Source organism: Brachyhypopomus gauderio, chromosome 10 (genome assembly GCF_052324685.1).
Source record: "Brachyhypopomus gauderio isolate BG-103 chromosome 10, BGAUD_0.2, whole genome shotgun sequence".
Taxonomy (NCBI): Eukaryota; Metazoa; Chordata; class Actinopteri; order Gymnotiformes; family Hypopomidae; genus Brachyhypopomus; species Brachyhypopomus gauderio.
In genome coordinates this window covers 6,456,407-6,482,368 of record NC_135220.1, presented here as the reverse complement: position 1 = coordinate 6,482,368, position 25,962 = coordinate 6,456,407, and the positions used below count along the sequence as shown (strand labels likewise).

The 25,962-nt window shown below is 43.7% G+C and overlaps 1 protein-coding gene across 7 annotated transcripts in view; it reads right to left on the bottom strand.

The window, feature by feature from the left end:
• rabgap1 (RAB GTPase activating protein 1) overlaps positions 1-25,134 on the bottom strand; it is a 43,419-nt gene extending 18,285 nt beyond the window's left edge. For 3 of the 7 annotated variants that reach the window (XM_077019037.1, XM_077019039.1, XM_077019041.1), the window contains exons 1-17: positions 25,000-25,134; positions 19,869-20,054; positions 18,011-18,040; positions 15,775-15,976; positions 15,428-15,635; positions 13,805-13,979; positions 12,907-13,064; positions 8,663-8,773; positions 8,373-8,439; positions 7,914-8,016; positions 7,541-7,710; positions 7,179-7,338; positions 6,447-6,540; positions 5,792-5,942; positions 4,415-4,528; positions 2,602-2,676; positions 1,910-2,035 (exon numbers count right to left, since the gene is read on the bottom strand). In XM_077019037.1, the coding sequence (XP_076875152.1) occupies positions 1,910-2,035; positions 2,602-2,676; positions 4,415-4,528; positions 5,792-5,942; positions 6,447-6,540; positions 7,179-7,338; positions 7,541-7,710; positions 7,914-8,016; positions 8,373-8,439; positions 8,663-8,773; positions 12,907-13,064; positions 13,805-13,979; positions 15,428-15,635; positions 15,775-15,976; positions 18,011-18,040; positions 19,869-20,018 (2,094 nt within the window). In that variant the 5' untranslated portion in view covers positions 20,019-20,054; positions 25,000-25,134. The other 4 variants (XM_077019040.1, XM_077019042.1, XM_077019043.1 and 1 more) reach the window with 4 other exon arrangements.
• Positions 25,135-25,962: the final 828 nt, after the last annotated feature.

The following is a 25,962-nucleotide window of genomic DNA, read 5'->3' as shown; positions in this document are numbered from 1 at the left end:
AAGGGCTAGAGTATATTATCGAGCATGTCGAGATTTCTCTCCATACAGTTTTAGATAAGGTTGCATCATTGCGATATAAGAGAGTAAGTGAGAGAAGGATGGCACGTTGGTACAGCAAGCACACGCGTAGTCTCAAACAAGCTGTGCGAATCCTGGAGCAAAATTCTATGTTAGAAGCATATAGATTATCATGGAAAAACAGCCTATTGAATATAAGCATGCCCTCCATGCGGCAAAATGCTCATACTTTTTGGCTTTTAGAAAGAAAAAAAAAACAAAAACCCAATCCAAGACTCCTATTTAAAACTATCTAGCCTAACTAGGGCTAGAAAATTCCTGCTATTCCTATATTAGTCCTACTCTCTCTGCACTACACTGGCTTCTGGTCAAATATCGAATTGATTTTACAATTCTTCTGTTAACCTATAAAGCGTTAAACTAAACTGAGATATTGATGCTGTCATCCGGCCAGGTCATGTGTTCACTCTAGTTATGACAATGACTTAGGTGGAAAGCAATGACTAAGTGAGCCCTCATGACAGTAATCACCTCCAGGCCCCCCCTTTATAGGCAAGCCTGCCGGAGTCGATGGTTGTTTAAATTGATGTTCACATACTTAACATGTATTTTATATCTTGGTTGCAAGCTTCTACCAAAGATAATTCCATACAAGCACCTAGGAGATGGTCTGGCTTGCCAGTGGATGTGCCGATGCAGTGGTTGGATGTGCCATTGCTGCAATGCGCTCCCAATGCGCTGCAAACTCCTACCTGAGGCTCACCATCTGCAATGAAGTGACTGAGTACTCTGCCTGGAATTAGAACTATAACTATAGAACTATAAATACAGACTCCTGCTAGCGGGCTGCAGGATCCCTTTTGAGTCTTGGTCCTCCCAAGGTTTCTTCCTAATCCCCAAAATCTTAGGGAAGTTTCCTTGCCACTGTCGCCTCTGGCTTGCTCATTAGGGATCTGGACCCATACGATTGTAAAGCTGCTTTGTAACAACATATGTTATAAAAAGCGCTATACAAAATAAATTTGATTTTGATTGACACTGAGGGGATGGTGTTCTCTGGGTTACAAGCGTCTCCCTTTTTCCTCCACACACAAGCATTGCCTCTATGGCCAAAGAGCTCACTGACCAAAGGATTTGCGTCCAGTATGCCTAACCTTTCTCCAGGTTGTCCTTAGCATAAGTGGTCTATTTTTCGTGGCACAATTTTTCGTGGTCTGCAACCTCACAATTTATTCCTGTGCAAGACTGTAGTAACTTTTTTGAGATAACACTTCCTGACTAGGCCAAGTCATTCACTGGTGTCATGGATGTTGCTCTGAGTCTTTAAACACATCTCTCACTAGTTTTCTTTCCTTTTCTTACCTCTGCCAGGCTTGTTCGGAATTGTGTGGCTCTCTTTGAATTTCTTGATAATACTTCTCACTTTAGTTCTTGAAACTTGGAAATGCTGTGATAACTTTGTATACAATTACAAAACCTCTTTTGTAAGCAGTAATGATTCTATTTCTCAAGTCTACACTAATTAATTTTGTTTTGGAATTTCTCAAGTAACATCTTTATACTGTTAATAAAATTTTGAGATAACCCTTAGCTGTGACTTGATTAAAGCTTTCATCATTACAAAATGAATGATGAGCTCCGTTATAGTATGCAAGTAAAAATAATTTATGCATTTTAACGAAAACTAGTATGTTCTACTAATAGTGGAATGCTACGTTGAAAAATCCTTTCTCTGTTATAAAATGACTTAAAAAAAACTTAAAACTTTTTTTTTTGGGGGGGGGGGCAACTTTAAATTTCATAAATTTCAATATTTTTGTCCTCAAGTATATGTATAACAAAAATGTAAAAAATTTACATTTATATAGGTCTAGTATTAAAGGGCACATACCAGCATAAGTCTTTCCAGCTGAAAGAATTTGCAGTGTAGGTCTTCAAAGTTCTGTTTAAAGAGCTCCCTGAGGCCGTAGTCAAACATGATCTTCACCAGGACACTAAAGGCCTGCTCCTCCGGCATCTAGCCGCACACACACGTATGAACACACACATTTTAAATTCATGTCAACACATTCATCTGTGAACTGTTAATCTGTGAACCATCTCAGCTGTATGATTTACACTGACCGTTAGTGAACCCTAACCCCAAACTGGTTATACAGCAACCTGGCCTGGGTGTACATCAGCGTGGTGGGTTTCTGCTACCTGGCCTGGGTGTACATCAGTGTGGTGGTTCTCTGCTACCTGGCCTGGGTGTACATCTGTGTGGTGGTTCTCTGCTACCTGGCCTGGGTGTACATCTGTGTGGTGGTTCTCTGCTACCTGGCCTGGGTGTACATCAGTGTGGTGGTTCTCTGCTACCTGGCCTGGGTGTACATCAGTGTGGTGGTTCTCTGCTACCTGGCCTGGGTGTACATCAGTGTGGTGGTTCTCTGCTACCTGGCCTGGGTGTACATCAGTGTGGTGGTTCTCTGCTACCTGGCCTGGGTGTACATCTGTGTGGTGGTTCTCTGCTACCTGCCCTGGGTGTACATCTGTGTGGTGGTTCTCTACTACCTGCCCTGGGTGTACATCACATGTACTCACATGTAGCAGCAGCACAGCAGCCAGGAAGGACTGGCCCTGACAGTAGCCAATCTCTTCATCATACACAGAGTATGCCTAGGGGAACAAGGCCACACAGTGTTAGCAATGAGGAAGACAGAGGTGATGAAACCTGTGAAAAACTACTCAAGGTCATCTCACCTTGTTTGTCTGTGACATCTGTGGCTATAACAATATTCTCCAAACACATATAAATTAAAAAGGCCCACCCCTCAGGCCTGCTACCTCCCCAAATCTGGGGTGAAATGCTTTAATCTAAAATGGGATTGGCAACTACACAGAGCCCCAGTCTCCAATCTGACACTGACTGCTCACTGTTTCCTTAGGGAGCATTCGGTGAGAGAGAGGAATTATGGGGGACGACAGAGGAAATACATGCACCTGTGAAATACATGCATCTCTGAATGATGGCTATTAGATCTATTTCACCCCTCCAGGGACTGCTGAATTATTAATATGTGCTTTAAGACTAATGCTGACAAATCAGGACTCCGGTGGTCAGGACCCCAGGGCTCATATACTATCTGCAGTGACACTGTGGAATGAAACCTGTAGCCATGACAAACAGCATTAACAGCTGTGTCTGGCTGGCTGACTTCAAGCCATATTTCTGCCAAGAGAAGCTGCTCCACTTCCTGTGATCCCAGCATGTGTCACATGGACACTTCAACCCCAAACAAGTTCGCACCCACCCTTCAACCCCACCCACCATGCTAGTACCAGATTGGACCCCCCTTTTGCCTTCAGAACTGATTTAATCCTTCGTGGCATAGATTCAACAAGGTACTAGAAACATTCCTCAGAGAGAGTTTGGTCCATATGATAGCATCACGCAGTTGCTGCAGATTTGTGATGCAAATCTCCCGTTCCACCACATCCCAAAGGTGCTCTATTGGATTGAGATTTGGTGACTGTGGAGGCCATTTGAGTACAGTGAACTCATTGTTGTGTTCAAGAAACCAGTCTGAGATGATTCACGCTTTATGACATGGTGCGTTATCCTGCTGGAAGTAGCCATCAGAAGATGGGTACACTGTGGTCATAAAGGGACATGGTCAGCAACAATACTCAGGTAGGCTGTGGCGTTGACATGATGCTCAATTGGTACTAATGGGAAAATAAATATCCCCCACACTATTGCACTACCACCACCAGTCTGAACCATTGATTTAAGGCAGAATGGATCCATACTTTCATGTTGTTGATGCCAAATTCTGACCCTACCATCCAAATGTCGCAGCAGAAATCTAGACTCATCAATCAACGTTTTTCCAATATTCTATTGTCCAATTTTGGTGAGGTTGTAACGACCTCGGTTATTTGAGCTACTGTTGCCGTTCTATCAGCTCAAACCAGCTCTGACCTCTGGCATCAACAAGGCATTTGCGCCCACAAAACTGCCGCTCACTGGATATTTTCTCTTTTTCGGACCATTCTCTGTAAACCCTAAAGATGGTTGTGTATGAAAATCCCAGTGGGTCAGCAGTTTCTGAAATACTTAGACCAGCCCATCTGGCACCAACAACCATGCCACGTTCAAAGTCACTTAAAGAACCTTTCTTCCCCATTCTGATGCTCGGTTTGAACTTCAGCAGATCGTCTTGGCCATGCCTACATGCCTAAATGCATTAAAGTTGCCATGTGCTGCCATGTGATTGGTTGATTCAACATTTGTGTTATGAGCAGTTGGACAGGTGTACCTAGTAAATTTATTTTTACAGATACCGAGTGTGTGTGTGTGTGTGTGTGTGCGCGTGTGCATTTGAGTGTGTGTTTGTGTGCACGCTTTCCTTACTTTGCATATTTTGTACAGTGAGTCTTGGCCATCACCTCCTGTATCCTTAAAGTAGTCATGTGCTGGAAATGTGCGATTAATGTCTCGAGTGATGGCACTGTCCTGTGGAGACTCCTGCTCATCACACACACACACAAAAAAAAAGAGAGGGAGAGAATTCAGTATGAGCAAATCCACAATTGCATCCAGTGCTATTAAAGCTACAGCTGCACTGAGACTCCTGGTAAGTAAGTCACTCTCAGAATATACCAAAGCCAAAATACAAGAGCACTGTGGCCTATTTCCCACTAGAGGGCGAAAATATACACGTGTGTGTGTGTGTGTGTGTGTGTGTGTGTGTGTGTACGTACGTATACACCATAAGTTAGAACACAAACACAAAGCTTAAACCTACTGCATACTGATCCCCCTGCATTCCTTTTCCCTACTGGAGCATGAACAAAGCAGGGGAAGACGTGTGTAAGAGTGTAAGATCAATAGAGAGTGAGACAGAAAGTAGAGTGAGTGAGAGTCATAGATTTCTACCAAGCTGTTCAAAGATTATCACAAACATTCACTACTTGGATTTGCTTAAGTGTCTAAGATCTTGAGCTATAAGGTGAAGGAGGTGTGGTTGTATGTGTTAATCCTCAAAGTCCCCATCTCTAAGGTTACAGTTAGGGTGTACAGGGAGAGGGTTAAGGTTTGGTTGTACATGCATGCACACCTCCAGAATACACACATGCATACATAACCAACAGACCTGCAGTGGTCTCATATTACTGCTAACAGGTGCACGATATAAAAGGTCCATTCTAGTCATAACTAGAACTGTGCAAATACTGTCTTAAAGAGGGTATACGCTGCGCTCTTTAAGACAAAAAATAAAAATAAAAGGGAGCATTTAAAACACCACAATGTAACTCCAAGTCAACCACATTTCAGTGAAACCAACCTGTTTAATCAGGAAGCAACACTGATTGTAAATCAATTTTACCTGCTCTTGTGCAAATAGAGCAGACAACAGAAATGAAAGGCAATTAGCAAGACACCCCCTACAAAGGAGTGGTTATTGTGTTTGTTCTTAGCTAAATCTAATATGGTTCTGGGTTGTGAGTGTAATGTTTTGTATTTTATGTGTTACATCTGAACAATGTTGAGAATTATTGTGAATTAGTTGAATAAAGTTTGACTTATCTGACCGTTTGGTTTCGCTTAATTCACCTTATAAACCGGTGCACCTTACAGTCCAAAAAATATGGTAATAAAATGGTCCTGTCTGAGTAAATAAGTGACAAACATCAAGGCTGATTAACACCGCTCAAACACTGATGATCTGTCAAATTTAAGATAAAGGTCAAATCACTCGGGGTCAAAGGTAAGAAGTGGCGGGCCTACCTTTGTGATGAGCATCCGATACTCCTCCACCTGATGGTCGTTGTTATGGCAACCAGCCAAGAGTTGCCACACCTCTCCCCTGAGAGCTTCCGGGACGCCACTGCGGACCAGCGCAGGCAGCTGCTTAGGCCGCACCGCTAGGTTCATGTGCCTGTGCAGGACAGCAGGACACGCAGCAATCAGCGCAGGACACGCAGGAACCAGTGCAATAAGAACGACACGGAATTCCACGAAATGGCACCCTCCTATTACTCACCTTCACACATACAACTGACCCCACACACACTCCCCATACACACACACCCCACAGTCCTAACCCTCACCCCCCGACACATACACACCCTGCTTCCTATCCCTCACCACACAAACACACAACAACCCCACACACACCCCTCTCCTTGCCTCCCTCATCCTGTCTAACTGCCTCTCTCATCCTGTCTCATCCTGTCTCACCATTTCTCTTACCCTGTCCATGTCTCTCTCCCTTTAATCCTGACCATGTCTCCCTGCCTTTCTGACCCTCTTATCCTGAGCCCATCACTGGCGCCCCATATTTCTGACAGTGACCCCATCTCAGTCAATCTGCCCGTCAGTCAGTGGTCTATTCCATCCGTAGGTCACCCTTAGCTCTATTCATCAGTAGTCTGTTCCTCACCATTTGGACAGCAGGTCCCCCCACGTCTCCAGAATCTTTTCAGCACATTCTTTAGACACATCACCAGACCCACTCAGCAGGGGCTCATCATTGTCTGTGAAAGAGACAGTGGGAGAGAGAAAGAGAGAAACCAGAGAATACACATTAATACTAATAACAATAAGAGTAATAATAATAATATTCAGAATAATGTGCATTCAGCGTGTATAGTATACGTGTGTGTGTGTGTGTGTGTGTGTGTGTGTGTGTGTGTGTGTGTGTGTATACCAATCCTTCTCCTCTTCCACATTCTCTGGTGGTGAGTGGACCATGGAGGGTGTGTGTGCGTGCGTGTGTGTACTAAACCTTCTCCTCTTCATTATCTGATGGTTAGTGGACTGTGGAGGTGTGTGAGGCTGACTGTAGTGTGTGTGTGTGTGTGTGTGTGTGTGTGTGTGTGTACTAACCCTCTTCCTCTTCATCATCTGGTGGTGAGTGGACTGTGGAGGTGTGTGAGGCTGACTGTAGTGTGTGTGTGTGTGTGTGTGTGTGTGTGTGTGTACTAACCCTCTTCCTCTTCATCATCTGGTGGTGAGTGGACTGTGGAGGTGTGTGAGGCTGACTGTAGTGTGTGTGTGTGTGTGTGTGTGTGTGTGTGTGTGTACTAACCCTCTTCCTCATCTGGTGGTGAGTGGACTGTGGAGGTGTGTGAGGCTGACTGTAGTGTGTGTGTGTGTGTGTGTGTGTACTAACCCTCTTCCTCTTCATCATCTGGTGGTGAGTGGACTGTGGAGGTTTGTGAGGCTGATGGCAGGGTTCCGGGGCTGGCTGTTGTCTTCTTGTGTTCCCTCTCTGTTTCACTCTCCAGACTCACCACCTCATACAGAGTGTCTGTATTGCTCTTCCTCTCCAGCTGTCATGACACCACCAGCAGGCAACAGAGCAGCCGAGACGCAATGACGACATGGAACCTTTAAAATGCAGAACGCTGGCTCCCCCAACACTGCACAGTGTATTACTGTGTCCTACTGAGACACTTAGCATGTCTACCATGTTTGTGTGTTCGTAACTGTTGAAGTTTTTAGTGCAAAGGGTGTGTATGTGTGTGTGTGTACCTGTCGAAGTTTTAAGTAGAAGGTCTCTGTGTAGCTTCGTTTGCTGAAGGGCCAGAAGCGCCTGTCGTTGAGAGAACACACTCTCACACGCGTCTCCAACAGGAAGCGCACAGGCTCCTCCACCTCCGTGATCACCAGGTCTACCGCCGTCGTCATGTACATGAACTTATCTACATCACACGTACCGCACATGCACAGGCACACGCGGTAACATAAGCACACAGACACGCAGGATCATCATTTAACAAGCTGTCCACATCGAAACAACATGTGAAACACACCTTTATTACCAGTTACTCACAAACAAACAATCACAAAGATGATCCATCACTGCAAGGTTTCCACTCAAACGCATTGTGGGGAGGGTTTGTACCTTTGGGTGTCTCCTCATTGACAGCCTGAAACTGAGGCGTGTTGGGATTCCAGCTCCCTGTGATAATGTAGGATTTGCCATCTGAACTCTTACCCATTGACTCCTACATGGAAAAGACAGATGAGATGGGGATACATGAAGGGAGGTGGGGAGGAGAGAGATGCGAAAGAGGGAAGGAGGGATAAAAGAACAAGGAGAGTGGAGGCCGAGAGAGGAGAGGACAGAGAGAGAGGAGAGATGAAGAGAAAGATGAGGGGAGATGGGGAGAGGAGAGAGAAGAGGAGGAGGAGGGAGGAGAGATGTTTACAGATGACAGCTGGCACAAGTTGACCAGAACTGTATGTCAGTTAGTAACTGTTAGTTGACCAGAAAAGCCCAGTATGTCAGGCTTAGTGTAACCTTAACCCAGTACGTCAGGTTTAGTGTAACCTTAACATATGTCAGGCAGGTTCCACCTACCAGGTCTAGCAGGTGCATGGCACTGTTCCGTACATTCTTCCCAGGACTCAGGAGCAGGCCAAAACATCTGTGTGCATACACACAATCACATATACACAATCAATCAAGTATGCACGCACACACACACACACACACACAAGCAGACACACACACAAGCAGACAGAGTGGATGCCTCCATAGCCAACACACAGCAGTCTCCAGTCCAACGTTCTCCACAGTAACTCTCATATAGAAGGCAGTCTGAGAACAGTCCACAAACAGTCTCTAAAGCATGTAGAACAGGATCCCACCTCTCGATGGCCAATTCCTTGTTGGATGTCTGCTGAACATATACAACAATCTTCTTGTCCATCCCAGGGCGAAGTTTGAAGCTCTGTCGGTCCTTGTCCTTTGACACAGCACTGCGGGAGAGTTTCAAGAAAGAGTTGCTACTTCAACTTCAGTACATTATGTGTGTACTGTATTATGCAGTGCGTGTATTGTGTGCTCTATAGTGTATTGTGTGTACTTTATTGTGCATGTACTGTATTGTGTATTGCATATTTCAGATCATTTCCGCAATAACAATATTCTTGGCATTATGACAAAACACTGGGAAAAGTATTATTAATTTCAAAAACATACTACTGCATCAAAGTAAATTGTTAATTTATTTTGTTAAATGTCCATTTTATAAACAGTAAATGAGCAATTTTAATTTTGTGTGAAATACATTAATAAAATAATGTAACATAAAAGTAAATCTACCACAATTTTAAAGTGCAGAAAAATGTGTACATGCTACTGTACAAATACTCAAATACATAAATACTTTCACAGTAAATACAAAACAAATACAAAATAGACAGCCTTCAAAAAGACAATTTTGTAGCACATAGAACATAATTTCTGAAATGCTGCCAAAAGATGAGGCAGTTCTGCCAACAAGAAAGCAGTTATTCACTGCACTAATATCACAGTCTGAACACTGTAGCAGGCTTCAGTGCTGATCTTTGGCAAGTCACAATATTGCCTCGTGTTATAAAGCCCTTCAGAGGCTGCAGTGGTAGCTGGCATACAAAAGGTATTTCTTTGCTAAACTACTAACCCAAGGAAATATGATCACTTTCAATGATACTGTTCAGCTCTGCTTCAATTTTCCAGACTGCCCACCTTTGTCGGATACCTCCCTCTTGAAGTTTTCAAGAGTCTTCTTTAGCCTCTTTGCATCACTTATTGTACCTTCTGCTAATCTTGAACCTTGTAAAGGTGTTTCAAAGGCAGAGGTGCCACTCTGTTCGGTCAGAATAGATTCCATCTCTTGAACTGCTCTGGATTTCATGACCCGAGTTTCTTCTGGTGTGGATATGTGGGTCAATCATAGTTGCCAGTATTGAATTTATAGTCTTGGTGAGGTCTGTGTCATTCTCCTTCATTTGTAGAATGTCACTATTAAACAGCTGAAGCACAGGCTTCAAACATGAAACAATTACGTAGTTCTTGGCAGAGCATTTAGAAAAAGAGTCAAGAACCTCTGCCTTGCCGCGTCAGGACTGGGTGCCTTGCTGACCTGAGTGATGGACTTCTCTTGTTCCAGTAGCCGCTGGATAATCCACTGCCTTGAACTCCATCTTTATTGGAGTTTCTGTTACAATTTTATGCTGCGATTGGCCCATCTCTTTCTGAACATCTTGAAGTGCCTGTTGTCTCTTCCACCTGTGAGAAAAAGCACTCATCTTTTTTTGAAAACTCCCACTGCTCCGTCAACTATCGCGTCCATAACTCTTCTCTCTGCAAAGCAAGAAAAAAAAAAGTGAAAGTTAGGCATTTGGAACCCGTACATTGTTAACATTAGCTTAGCATAAACATTAAATGATTGTTAATGCAATAATTAAGCATAAACATTTCTCGATATAGAAGATTTTTTATCTCCTCAAGAACTAAACAAAAATCATGCTATAGTATGATTTAATGGGTCCGTGTTGACGTTACAGTGACCTTTTGCAGGTTAGCCAAGGTCACATAAATCTCATGTTATGTTCTAATGAATTTCCTGTTTGTCATTTTTAATGTAATTTAAGTCCAAGTTTTCAGTCACAATTGGTTAATTGATTCACAATTGGTTCAGTGAACTATTTAAAAAGCTTCTAGGGTTTGAATGAAACTTCAGGTAACACAGACATTCATTTCAGATGTTCTATGGACAGTCTGTGTAATGTCATTGTAAAAGTATTTGCTCACGTGCTGCATAAGCGTCCAACATTTTATATAACTTAATAAAGGAAACTTACCAATAGCAATGTGGAGACGATGTCCAAATCACGACAGTCTGGTCCAGTTATTCTTTTTGATTTTGAACGATTGCCCCACCGTCACACACACTTGTGTCTCCACGACTGGAGGACCTCCCGTAAACCATCTGCTAAGGTTTGACCTGTGTGCTGCTGGGGAAAGTAGCTCGCCTCAAGAGAGGAGCTGCAGAGCTTTCATTAACTGTTAATATAGTGCACTGCTGTACTACGACTCTCTGGTTCTGCCTGATCATATGTTTGTGGTCGAGGTGTAGCAGTCTGCACGAGACAGTGAGGCTGCTTCTTTATCACACCATTTTTAATGTGTGGGAGTGCTGAAAAATACTGCCTTTTTGAAACAGCATATATGCAGTGTAGTTTTTTAATAAGCTGTGTGAAGTATTCCTTCTCAATTGTATGAACTGGCATATCTTCAGACAATCAAAATGTGATGGCACCAGTAATTTCTTTCCAGCGTTTTCTGTTTGTCATACAGAGTGCAGCTTTCCAGAGATACAGAGATGCTACGCCGAGTCAGTGTAGATTGAGTCGGTGTAGAGTCAGTGTCTGCTTGAACTCACATTGGCTCTTCACAGCATTTCTGACTTTCCTCATATTCAACTGAATGCTTCTGCTTGAGATGGTGAAACAATTTGCTGTGTTTACCCCTTTTGTTGTTACAGGCTTCTTACATATTACTGTGGTTCAAGATATTATAACCAAACCAACTCCACCACTACTGAAAATGTTCCCCTTTCTGGAACAAACTCCTCCATGACTGATCCACTTTCCTCCATAATACTATCTCTAAATGACTCGCGCAACAAAATGTACGTAACTGAACGATTACCCGATCGTACGCTTTGCATAACTGCACCATGTGTAACACGAACAAGTAAAAAAAAAAATTAAAAATTGTTTCAACAATTATATTGGTATTACCGCACGATATCGCAGACCCCTAGTGTGCAGTGTGTATTGTCTTGTGTACTGTGTACATTGTGTGAGTATCTGTGTTGTTTATGTTTGTATTGTGTGCCATTGGGTATCATGTGCGTATCATGTATTGTGTGTACTGTGTGTGTGCAGAGTGTATTGTGTGTATAATGTGCCTTGTACGCATGTGTTGTGTATATTGTGTTTATTGTGTGTGCATGTGTGTTGTAATCCAATTATTCATGTGGTCATGTAAACAGTATACTCCGATTTTATAGATCAGATTAAGGCCTAGAAATCCAATTAAGAAATCCAATAAGGACAGCTGGGTTTTAGCTCAGTAATCTGATTTCTCCATGTGTGTACAGTGGAACCTCAATTAGCGAACGCCTCTGATAGCGAACAACTCGGATAACAACCAAACATTTCGCTAAAACTATGCACCGGATAGCGAACAACTATGTCACCCACACGTGACTGACCAGCATCTCAGAGCAAGCATCATTTGCACTAGAGACACAGTTACAATTGATTGTTCATTATCTTTATCTGTACGCATCCTTGTTAGTGACGTTTGTGCTTTATTTTAATAATACAGCCCTCAATCATGACTCCAAAGAAGATTAAGAGCAATAGTAGCAGTATAATGAAAAGGAATGAGGCATGCGCATGTCTGATATCACCGCACAATATTTATGTTTACTAAATGTTTTCTTATGTTTGAAAGCTTTAAAATATATTTTTATGTTTATTTAACTCCATTTCCACTGTATTATACCTGTTCTCATAAAAATAAAAACATACCTATATATCCTGTAACTTTCATATATTAGCGAGTAAACAGGCTGGGCACCAATGATTTCTATTTCCTTTATTTCTTATGGGGAAAATTGTTTTGGATAGCAAACATTTCGGGTAGTGACCAACTTTTCGGAACGGACTGTGGTTATTAACCGAGGTTCCACTGTATACTCTTAAAGATTTCAGATTTCTCAGTGTGCTGAGCGGTCCCAGAAATTAAGAACTTGAATTAAACGTGCAGGCTCTTTAAACAACGCAGGGAAAACTGAAGGGATGATAAGGTAGAGGAGATGTGTCTGTACTGATCTGGTGCCATTTAGCCTGGACATTCTACTCACAGTAATGAGAGTAACAAGGCAAGGAAACACTGCATACACTGACCAGCTACACAGGTGCAGTGTCACCTCATCAGCATCTCCTCTGTACTCGAGCCAACCAGCTGTTATGAGTGCCAACAATGTAAAGTGTACTCGCTTCATGTTCTAATGCACCTGCCAACACCGGTGTGAACAGCCAATGAGATTCACCTGAAAGTACCCTTCCCATCATCCTCTTTGATCTCCAGGCTAACAGTAAAGGTGAAGACATCACTGTCTGGCGTGAGGGGTGAAGCCTGTGTTGAAAGAGGCGCCTTACTGGCAGACCGCCGAAATGCTGTAGCAAAGCTGTAGAGTATTCTGCTGACCTGTATTGGAGAACATGCACACACACACACACACACACACATACAAACACGGTCAAACTTCCAACACACTTCTGCCTCTGGATGCACTATATGGGGCAGTCATGGTCCTGTGGTAGGGAACTGGTCTTGTGACCGGAGGGTTGTGGGTTCAATTCCCAGGCCTGATGCCATGACTAAAGTGCCCTTGAGTAAGGCACCTAACCTCAACTGCTCCCCGGGTGCCGGGCTAGGGCTGCCCACCGCTCTGGGCACGTGTGATCCACAGCCCCCTAGTAATCACTAGTGTGTGTGTCTTGTGTGTGTCAAGATGTGCTGTCATGGTGTCATGGCTTTGCCAGGTGATATGGTCATATTTTAAATACAGTCAGGATTAGGGTGATATGGTCATATTTTAAATACAGTCAGGATTAAGGTGATATGGTCACATTTTAAATACAGTCAGTATTAGGGTGATATGGTCATATTTTAAATACAGTCAGGATTAAGGTGATATGGTCATATTTTAAATACAGTCAGACAGTTTTCAATGTTGCTAATAATGGCACATTGGCATGATGCACACAGTATTCTGTATTGACTGAATCATGTACAACTCTGAATTAGACAAACAATTAATACACACAGGGTCAGACCAAATGAAAGTAGTGGAAATGGTAGGAACTTCATAGTACTATTATGAAAACCTGTGTGTGTGTGTGTGTGTGTGTGTGTGTGTGTGTGTGTGTGTGCGCGCCCCTCACCGCCGCCTGGATTTCACAGCGGAAGACGTGTATACGGAAGATCTCTGTGTTGTAGTGACTCTCTGTGAAGGCAAAACAATCGCTCTCTGGTGTACCGTCATGACCACGTACGCAGAACAGAATCTTGTAGATGGGGTAGTTGGAGATCTCAGTGCCACTCTGAGGGTCCAGTAACCTGACAGTGAAACAAGGAAGCAGAAACATGCATGAAAAACCACACAGATGCGGGAAGCCAGTCCAGTGAGTGAACCTGTATGTTCTTGTCAGCTATCTCTCATATTCCGCCAACTCCTCTCTGTAAAGTCAGTCACGGCCAATGGTTTTTGAGAATGGCACAAATTTTGGTTTTCATAAAGCTTACTACCTCATTTTTTTCTAATATTCAGTTGAACCTTTTTTACCTTTTGTCAGATGTTTATATTATATAATGAAGTACAATTCTTCATTATGTAATAAGAATTCCATAATTGTTTTTTACTTTTTATTGACAAATACATTCAGTTTAAACGAAGACTTATATTTACAGTGTTGACCATTCTTTAAGACTTGATATCTGGATATCAGCTTCTGGGCAATATCTTGAGTGATGGCAACCCATCCTTGCCTAATCAGTGCTTGGGGTTGTGCTCCATCATGCTGTAAAAACCATTGTTCATCTCCAAATTACTCCTGGATCATTGGGAGAAGTTGCTCTTGGAGGATGTTTTGATATCATTCCTTATTCATGGCTGTGTTTCGTCTCAGGATGCTTCACTGTTGGCATGACACAGGACTCATGGTAACGCTCACCTTTTCTTCTCTGGACAATCAGATGACCCCAACAGTGAAGGGGGCTTCATCAAAGAAAACAACTTTGCCCCATTCCTCTACAGTCCAGTCCCCATACATCCTGCAGAATGCCAGTCTTTCCGTGAGGTTTTTCTTGGAGAGAAGTGGCTTCTTTGCTGCCGTATCCGACACCAAGCCATCCTCCAAAAGTCTTCATCTCAGTGTGCATTCAGATGCACTCATACCTACCCTCTGCCATTCCTGAGCACTGGTGAGGACCCGATCTCATAGCTGCACCCTCTTTAGGAAACGGTCCTGATGCTCACTTGACTTTCTTGGTGCCCTGAAATCTTCACTGCAGTTGATCCGCTCTCCTTGAAGTTGATTGGGGAGCGTCTGACAAGCAGCAATGTCTTTGCCTGTGAAACCCTTATTGATTCAATGATGCACGTTTCCTTGCAAGTAACCATGGTTAACAGAAGAAAACTTTAAAAGGCACCACTACCCTCTTTAAGCAACCAGTTTGCTCTTACAATCAGCATGACAGAGTGAGAGCAGCTGTTGTGCTCATTAATCTTTTCTCCTGAGCTGAAATGATGTTATCAGGCCATTTTATCAGGCTGAAATGCAATAATTTTGTCATATGGTCATTTTCATGACATGGAATGATGTTGCAATTATTTGTAATTCATTAATTCACTAACTCTTCACAATCCAGAGTTCATATAAATCGTCACCATAAAAATTGACGTAGCAAACTTTATGAACAAAAAAAAATTGGTGCCATTCTCAAACCATGTGACCACGACTGTAGACGTGACAGTTGAGTATACAGAGACCCCACCAACTCCTCACCTGACAGTTCCCTCGGAGACGCCAGGCACAGACAGGGTGACATCGAGGGGCATCTGGCACTGGCTACGCAAGAGGCTGATCATGCGCAGCGCCTCCACCTCACTGCGGGGGGCGTTCACAGAGGCACAGCCCAGGTACGTCAGCTTGCTGAACACCACACTGTCCTCATCCGGGACCAGTGTCCCCGGGCTCTCCGCCAAGCACTCATCTGGCTCAGAGAACCACAGACGTTCACACTCCTCGCAGCCTCACCGGGGTATAGCACAACACACAGGACACTGCTCTCCGTGACTGGAGATCTGCATTATGGGAGGACTCTGAAAAACCAAGAGAGTTAACAAGCTCACCTTCTTGAGCTCCCTGAACAGGAAGTACTATCTCCAGTTTAGGGGGTGCAGGGCAGGGCCGTGGTGGAGCAACAGTGGTGGGGTAGCCCTGGTCCCCCCCGGCAATGTGGTCATGTCCAGAATTCACCTCAGCCACTGACGGGTCCATGAGAACATCCTCAAGCTCCCTCTGTAACTGCTGCTCACTGCCGTTTCCCACAATCTACACACACGCACACACACACACACACACACACACACACACACACACAGTGTGTTTATGTATGCGTACGCATACACACGCATACACACACACACACAGCCTCCAGGTGTTTATGTACACACACATTTATGTACAAGTAAGCAAGAACACAAATACAAACATATGGCACAAACACAAATACACATTACCACATACACTCACCGGCCACTCAAGATACACCTTGCTAGTACCAGGTTGAACCCCTTTTGCCTTCAGAACTGCTTTAAACCTACGTGGCTTAGATTCAACAAGGTACTGAAAACATTCCTCAGAGAGTCTGGTCCATATTGACATGATAGCATCACGCAGTTGCTGCAGATTTGTTGGCTGCACATCCATGATGCGAATCTCCACTTCCTCCACAAAGGTGCTCTATTGGATTGAGATCTGGTGACTGTGGAGGCCATTCAAGTACAGTGAACTCATTGTTGTATTCAAGAAACCAGTATGAGATGATTCATGCTTTGACATGGCGCATTATTCTAATATTAATGTTACTCCAAACTTCGATTGTCCATTTTTGGTGAGCCTGTGCAAGTTGTAGTCTCAGTTTCCTGTTCTTAGCTGAGAGGAGTGGCACCCGGTGTGGTCTTCTGCTGCTGCAGCCCATCCGCTTCAAGGTTGTGTTGTGCGTTCAGAGATGCTCTTTTGCATGCCTCAGTTGTAACGACTGGTTATTTGAGTGACTTACCATTTCTATCAGCTAAAACCAGTCTGGCCATTCTCTTCTGATCTCTGGCATCAACAACGCATTTGGATGGATATTTTCTCTTTTTTGGACCATTCTCTGTAAACCCTAGAGATGGTTGTGTGTGTAAATCCCAGTAGATCAGCAGTTTCTGATCTCAGACCATACTCAGACCAGCCTGTTTAGCACCAACAAACATGCCACGTTCAAGGTCACTTAAATCACCTTTCATCTCCATTCTGATGCTCGGTTTGAACTGCAACAGATCATCTTGGCCATGTCTGCATGCCTAAATGCATTGAGTTGCTGTCATGTCATTGGCCAATTCGACATTTGCATTAATGAGGACTTGGACAGGTGTACCTAGTGGCCAGTGAGTGTATAATCATGCAATAACCACAAAATACATATTTAAAAATTGCTTGCACGAGCGCAAACACGCACGCACGCACACAAACATGCACACACAATTTATGGGTTTTAGTAAGTTCCAGCACTCCAGGGGGAGTGTTCCGGGGGGAAGGTGATTATGTTGTAATGCTCAAACATGGCTGGTCCCTCATTAGTAGTTCTGGTTGGTTTTAACATTTATTTCCCCTGATGTTTAAAGCATTTTATTACTGAACTTCATCTGGAACTTGTGCTTTACCCTTTCCTCATGTAGAGACGAGTTACAGTGCAAGTACAGTCTTTAACCTTTAGTTTTCAAATGATTGTGCACTAATTAAAACATTTACAACACTGGCAGAATTAGTGCAGCTTAAACACCTGCAGATTGAGGGAAAAGGATCTTGAAATGTGAATATTAAAACAGTCTGACAAGTATTGGCAGCAGTGGTGGAGGGATTACTGGGAGTGCACGTGTACACCAAGGCTATTGTGATACACCACCTACAGTTCTGATGCACAAAACTGCACATCAAGAATAGGCTTCAATCAGCCGCCTGGGCAGAGAGAGCTGGCCCAGAGAGAGCTGGCACACAGACTAGTGTAAATTGCTTGTGCTCAGAAGTCACTGGAAGTGTAGAGGCATGTGGACATCTAGGTATAAACATGAGTGACTAAGACTGGAAGGGCATTGGTGAGCTATGCAAGGAGAGCAAGACCCACCTACATCTCACCCCGTTTCACTGTATGGTTCAGAACAGCTGCCAATCAAACCAGGTGATGGGGCACAACAACCAATCAAGACACAGAGAATATGCACATGGTGTCACAATCACAGTGGAGGGGGATGAAAGAACAGGAGCAAGCATGGAAGCAGGAACAGAGGGACAGAACAGCCGAGGCGAGAGAGGAAGACTGACCTTAAAGCTGACCCCCTCCTCAGATATCACCTGTGTAACAAATGACAGGTTTAGAGAGCCTCTTTCAGGGCCCACATGCCCTCGTCTGGGCCACAGACACTGTGCAGCATGACTTAATGGGAACAAAGAGAAACATGAATACCTTCAGAATAAGACTTAGCCCCTAACATCACAGCTTTCAGATCACACAAGTCGTGTGTGTCCAACTTTTCTGTCAAGGCAAGGAAAAGCCAGGTACTGTATGTGTACACCCATGCAAGAGTTCTTGCCTTGGTGGGTTCAAAAAGGTGAACAGCTAATGCTTGAATGGTCCTTGAACACCCTCTAGTGGCAAGATGCAGTAGAGTCAAGGCAAAAGAGACAGGGAGCCACAGACACATGCGTCAAGCCAATATATGGACTGGCGAAAGAAAAATAAAACGAAATTTACTTATTTGTGGCACAGATCACGCAGATTAACGTGGACAGAGGTGAGCAAATGAACAGCCGTGCCTCTCCAGAACTATGGTTCAAAGAAGAACGAAGCGACATGAGCAAAGATGGTGAGAGAGGACATGAAAGAGGGACCCTTAATGGAACAGAGAAGACGTAAGGAGAAACAACAATGAACGTAGACCTTCTAGGGAGTTCCAACCAAGACAGGAATAAGGAGTTCATACAATACACCTCAAGGGTGATACAGATACTCTTGTGTACACACACACACACACACACATTATTGCATGACTGTATAACTCTGAAGCAAGACAAAGCAATGAACAAATGCAAATTAAACTGAAAACCTCAATGGCTCTACTGCGTAACCAATTGGAAAGGGAATGGACACAATGATGAGTGCGCTACAAGACAACCCAGTGTGTGTGAGTAAAGCTGTTCCTCATCCTTTCCTACAAATCCCAGAAGAAATTAAAACAGACAGAGTATTGGGATATTGTGGAATTTCCCCACAATTATTTTAATACTTTTTTCGTTCTTTATATAAATTACTTATAAATGAATATGTCCATGGTCTTGAACATTTAAAATGTAAAGGGATCTCATATTTGCATAACGCGGCCTAACCCTAGGCCTATACCTGGACCTAAACCAAATTCCTGATTAAAGGAGTAAGCCTAGGCCTACAGATTAAAAACACATTCCTACAAGCAATTCTCTATCCACACCAATCTGAACATTTAAATGCTCTAACACCAGTGAGCCAACTCAGGAAGGTGAGCTGGAAGAGGCATGACTTACTAACAGGAGAGACTAGGCAAGCAACCCCTGCTCTGCCTTCAGCAGGATGAGGACAGGCCCAAACCCGTCACCTTCAACGGGTCATATCCAATCAACTACTGGCCGTCAGTCAGGGTTTATGTAAAAGTATAAGCTAAGAGGCTAATGCCCATGTCTTGACCCTTGTGGCTAAGACTGGAACTGCAAATGCAAGGCAGTCCATGGCTACAACCCAACACTGTCCAGCCTGTATCACTATTCAGCCATCAAAAAGTATTTTAGAGCAAGTAAACACCACAACCACTGAACTGTGCGGGCAAGACATACACAACAGACATCTTTACATTCTACATCCTTATGACAGTACTGACCTTGCCAATACCGACAAAATAAAGGATGCAACAGACCAATCTTAGCTGACCAACCTCAGCTGTTCGAGACTTTACCAGTCACAGCACTAATATTATCCAACAAATCTAAACAATTTTCACCTCAAAGCTATTCCAATATTACACAATATTGTCCTAATAATATAATGCTATTTGTAAGTCCTATATTGTGGTGATTATGCAGGTGATTCTCCAGGAGCAGGAGTGAAAACACAGATGTAGCCTCCATGCATAGAGGAGGGTCGGATGCTTACCTTGAGGCCAGTCTTCTCATCGTCACTGCCGTTGTTGGTGGAAGGGGTCTCGTCTCCCAGGCGTGACACAAGCACAAAGTCCTCGCTGTTCAGTGTGGACACAGAGTCAGAGGAGACACTGATCTTTCCCACAGAGGCCATGTCATCCATGCCTGCTACGCCAGGCCGGGACCGCTCATGAATCACCTGTGAACCGAACACACAGACATTTTTTTACACAGACATACTGAATTAAAAGTATGCACCTGCTCTGATAAGGAGCACCAGTATAGCACACTTAAACACACATAAAAACATGTAAAAACAACACAACTTGCATTTGTTCAGTCAGTGCAATTATGAATATAACATTGAATGTAAAATAAATAATACCAAAGAACCTGAAACTGACAAAAACAATAGGTTGACAACTTTGGTGAAACATGAAAAAAATAAACTGCAAGAAATCTTTGAAATGGTTCAAGAATTCTAAATATAATTTAAAATAAATAAGGAGATGAAATAATAGAAACAGCAATACCTATGCGGCTAGTTTGCTATCGCAGACATCACGCAGAGCACAAAGCATGTAACGGCCAGAAACATGTGTACTGTCTCTTTAAGGGAGCAAGTTGAGCGCGCATATGGAATATTGCTGTTTTTTTAGCTTTCTGCCGTAGACCGACTCAGACCACTGCTCTTTATTTTATTTCTGTAAGTAACGCATTAAATGAGCTTTGGACAACTCACCAGTTCATGTATGAACAGTCATGTGTTGCTGGAGCCCAGGTTTATTTTGGTCAACCAGGAAATAAACGGATTAAGTGGAATACCACCAGCGTGAGTACGAGTCAGTGATTCACCTCTCCTCTGTGTGCTTTGTGTTTCACTCGCCTGTTAACTGTTCAAGTTCACTTCTATCCGGGACAGAGTGGATATTTAAGGTTGAACTAACTCCGAAGAACGTTACAAGCATAGAATTAGACTGAATAGATCTGTTTTTATGGATCGGTCACATTGTCACCGATACCCGATTTAGAATTTTTTTCAATATCGGGACCAATACAGATATTAATATCGGAATCGGTCCATCCCTAGTTTACGCCAACACAAGCAAGCGGGTTAGGGTTAATACAACACAAAGGGAAGGGTTAGGGTTAATACAACACAAAGGGAAGGGTTAGGGTTTATGCCAACACAAACAAGAGGGTTGAGATTAATGCCAGCACAAATAAGAGGGCTAGGATTCACACCAATAAAAAGGTAAGGGTTAGGTTCAACACCAACACAAAGGCCATCAGTGGCTTATACTACATTTCCACCACATAAAGAAACTTCCAGCTACATCATAAATGGCCAGTTGTGCTGCCAATGTCTTCAACTTCAAATGTCACCAATGAGAGCATGCCTGCCCACTACACAGCAGCCAATCAGCAAAGATCTGCAGTGGGAAAGCCACTATCCAGAGTACTGGTTGTGCTTTCAGAGTCCAGATATCTTTTAATGGAAGCGCAGTGGAATGAATGGGCACAGGCTCCACTCTAGATCAGCCAATGAAAAACAAACTGCAACACACACACACACACACACACACACACACACACACACACACACACACACACACACACCATCTCCACAGCAATATGCAAATCAGAGTGTCTGTGAACCAGAACATGAAAACCACAGGCTGTACTACAAAGTTCCTCAAAATTGCAACACTTTTTAAATGTGAAAATGGAAAAGAAAAAATAACCTCAACAACCACCTCTTTTTTTCCATATATAAATGAAAGCAGCCATAGCCTAATTATAAATGTTTAGCACACTTAATTCAAAGTCAATAGAACAAATTAACAGGGAGAATGAACAAAGGAACAAACAAGAGAGGGAGGTGAGCAGGGCGCCAGGCTATCAGTAGCGAACACCCAGGCAGCACCCAGGGCAGTGAAAGACCCCTCACACCCCTCAGCTCTCTCAGAACACACACACATCAGTGGCAGCAAGCTCAGCACCTACATGGAGCACATCAGCTGAGAGGCTGCTGCCCTGAAATGGCCCTGAAACGAAGCTGAAACATCTGAACAATGGTGTTGGTGGCAAACGCACACATCAGCCGAGTCGTGCTTTGCACTAAAATGCCAGACTTGGTGCTTAGTCCAAACACCAGAATATTGTCCTTCTGAACCACTAGCTCCACCTTGAAAAGAGCCATAGCATCAGCTCCAGCTGCACGGGCTGAGGGCCAGAGGCACTGCGAGAATGGCGGGGGGAAGCACGGCTTCCTCAGGGCAGGGCCCCGGACCACCATGACCACAAACACAGCACTGACAAGAGCCGGCATCGGGCCAGGCCAGTCTGAGTGGCAGGGCAATGAAGGGCATGCATTGTTCGCCTGGCGAAGGAGTGGCTTGACATTTCCTTTAGATAAGTGGCTAAATTTAAACAGTATTGTGCATCACTTTACCAGTGCAGGGTACTAAAGTTGAATTCACACACCCACACTGCTGTTTCATGCTTGCACACACTGATGCTCTGTTCTCTGGCTCCCACTTTTATAATGGCTGCCTTGTCAGACTCTTTCCTCCCTCTGTCCCTCTCTCCCCTCCCTCTCTCCCTCCTTCCCCTGAGACACTACAGCCAAATGGAGAAAGATACTGGGCAAATGAAACACAAGCTGATGCTTCTTAGATATAAAAGGCAGGGGTGGGATTGAGGGGGAAAGAGAGTGATAGAGTGCGAGAGAGAGAGGGAAAGAGAGGAAGAGGGAGAGTGAGAAGCAGGAGAGACAAGTAGAGAGAGGATAAAAAGAGGGAGAGAGAGATCCAGGGAGAGGAGAGGAAGAGAGAGGTGCTGACAGAGGGGAGAGAGAGAGGGAGAGAGAAGCAGGAGAGAGTGTACAGGGAGAGGAGAGGGGGAGAGGCAGAGACAGATGCAGGGACAGAAGAGAGAGAGAGAAATATGAAGGAGAGAGAGGGGAAGAAGCAGGAGAGAGAGAGAGCAGTAGGGAAAGGAGAGAGCTGCAGGGAGAGGCAGAGAGAGAGATTCAGAGACAGGAGAGAAAGACACACACAAGGGGAGAGAGGGGGGAAAGAGAGAAACAGGGAGAGGAGAGAGAGAAGAAGGAGGAGAAGCAGGAGAGAAAGAGAAGCAGCCAGAGGGAGAAAGAAGCAGGAGAGAGACACAGGGAGAGAGAGAAAATCACAGAGAGAGCAAAACCCCTTTTCTCTGTCTAAAATGACTAGTCAGCTGGGTGTCTCCATGGAAAACCACATGTACCCATTCTCAACAGGGACCCCAGCAGCAGCGTAGGGCAGTGTAAAGCCAGTCCCCCTCTTAGCAACACAAGTGCTAGAGACAAGTTCAATTTACTTAAGTCTGTATAAGAGGCTGCTGTAAAAAGCTTGTCTATTTAACTATTTAAACATTAGTGAATCATTATTCCTTCCTGCTCCAAGAAGACGAAATACGGTGAGCCAGATGGGTACAAACACATCCGCAGTTTTTGAGATCTTGCCACTGCTGTAGGTGACAGGGAGTAGTGAGCTGTCCTGCAATGCCACTGCTCTGAGATCAGGGGTTAGTCAGCTGACCTGCAATGCCACAGTGCAACAATCTGGTATATCCTTTCCGCTTAGGCTACATCTTTTGATTTGTTAAGGGAAAAAAAAGAAATGAAAATGTGAAGACACACAAAAAATATTGTATGTATTGTATTGTGTGTTAAAACATTGTGTGTATATTGATAACCAGCCAATTGTGTGTAATATTTCTGGACTCCTGTGTAGATATTAACTGTAAACATTGCATAACAGCCATAGTTTGGCTCACGCAAACAAACCAGGCAGAAGACAGCTCGTTCAAGAAAATCTGTTCTTCCCACCTCACTCTACTTCACAGACAGAAACAGCTGTGAGTGGGCAAACCCATGAGCCCTGAGCCATGAACAGCTTTAGCTGGCCAGCACTTCCTGTGCCAGAGGTGGGCAAAGTAAAGACAGGCTAATCTACGTCAGCGACCTCACCAAGCATCCACAGCTTGCTTAATTGATTTGAACCATCTTATGTAATCCTCCTGGGCACAGAACTGCCCCGGATTCTTTTCTTCCAACATCATAAGTGCATATTAGAAGAACAACACACCAGCCCTACCAGATGCGAGTTACAGTCTTTAGAAGGCTCAGAATAAAGAATTCACACATCGATTGAATAACTGTGAATGGTGGACAAAATCCTAGAGAGAGTTCTCAGGAGTCATGACCATACAGGACACCAAGCCAGCAGCAGGAGCTGTGAAAGAGAAAAACTCTTGGTCGTACGGCTCAATATAAACCGACCTACCCACCCACCCTTGTACAGTGTGCCACGCAACGTCTATCATAACCATTGTTAGCAGTTAGTCTGGTTCATATTTTTTAGTAAAGTTACACATTTAAATAAGTTTATCAAGGTATGTGCTAATCTCAAAACACAATTATCACTATTAATATGTTACTTCTGGCCTTTGTAAGTGGCCTATAAAGGACGCGTTTAAAGAAGCACATGGGGGACTGTGTAGAAAAACAAAAACAAAACCGGGTCAAACAGGCCTACTTTGTTATCCACGACCAATTCAAGAGTTGACATTTCGTCCGCTGACTACTGTACACGACAGCTACTGTACATCAGAACCAATGTGAGCAAATGACCACACAGTGGCCTGGTTATGCGTCAGCCCTGTAAATCTGTTGTTCTGTAAATGAAGATAAATCAAGAGGAGGAACCTGCTCAGAGTCACAGCGGGCCACCCAAACGGACGACGCGTTGCTCTGTGATGAGCACATAAACCAGCAGCCCGACCACCGAGATAACTAGTTTGACTTGCATATGGACATTTTAAATGCGCACAAAATACTACATGACTGTATCCATTATACCAACAACCACTGTCCATGTGTTAAAGCGCGTAATTGTCCACACCACACCCAACTATTTGCGCCTGGCTAACCTAGCCTAGCCGAACATGAAGCTCGGTTAGCAAACGCTAGCGCGCCTCAGCAAATTAACCTTATACCGTTTTCACGCAGCCATTTCAAATCTTTAAAAATATATAAGCGTACTCGCGCCGTATATACGAAAGAAAAGAAATACGAGATGCTGCCATAAATCCATAGTTACCTGTTTCCACAGAAGAGTTTTATTTCAGAGACGCTTGTCATAACATCGCATATTAGCCAGTACCAGAACTGCCGTAAACACAAACCAAACCCCGCGTCTAGTGCGCATGCTCGACGGAGGCTAAGCCTGGGTGCTCTCAACTCGCCCCCAGCCGTTTACTTAGATAGTTTAATTGCAGCTAAAATATTTCTCATTAATGTACACTCAGTTCCCCATTATTAAAAAAAAAAAAAAAAAAAACATCAGTAAAAAATAATAATTTAAAATCATTAAAAAACAAATGTAGAAAGTTTTTGGCTAATAATTCTTTATTGAAAAAGAAAACCTGAAATATCACATGGTCATAAGTATATTTTACTCACATGCTGCCCATTTCTTCTGATCCTCCTTGAGATGGTTCCACTCCTTCATTGGAGTCCAGCTGTGTTTAATTAAACTGATTGGACTTAATAATGAAACGTACACACCTGTCTATATAAGACCTCACAGCGCATGTCAGAGCAAATGAGAATTATGAGGTCAAAGCACAGACGTAATTGGGGGGGGGGGACATGCAAGGCACAGATCTGGCCAAGGATACAAAATAATTTTTGCAGCTCTCAAGGTTCCTAAGAGCACAGTGGCCACCATAATCCTTAAATGGAAGAAGTTTAAGATGACCAGACCTCTTCCTAGACCTGGCCGTCCAGCCAAACTGAGCAATTGTGGGAGCATCATGCTACGGGGATGGTTTTCAGCTGCAGGGTTAGGATGACTGGTTGCAATTGAAAGAAAGATTAATGCAGACAAATACAGAGATATCCAGGAAGAAAACCTCTTCCAGAGTGCTCTGGACCTCAGACTGGGCTGAAGGTTTAACGTCCAACAAGACAATGATCTAAGCTCACAGCTAAAATAACAAAGGAGTGGCTTCGGAACAACTCTGCGATCATTCATGACCAACCAGAGCCCTGACCTAAACCC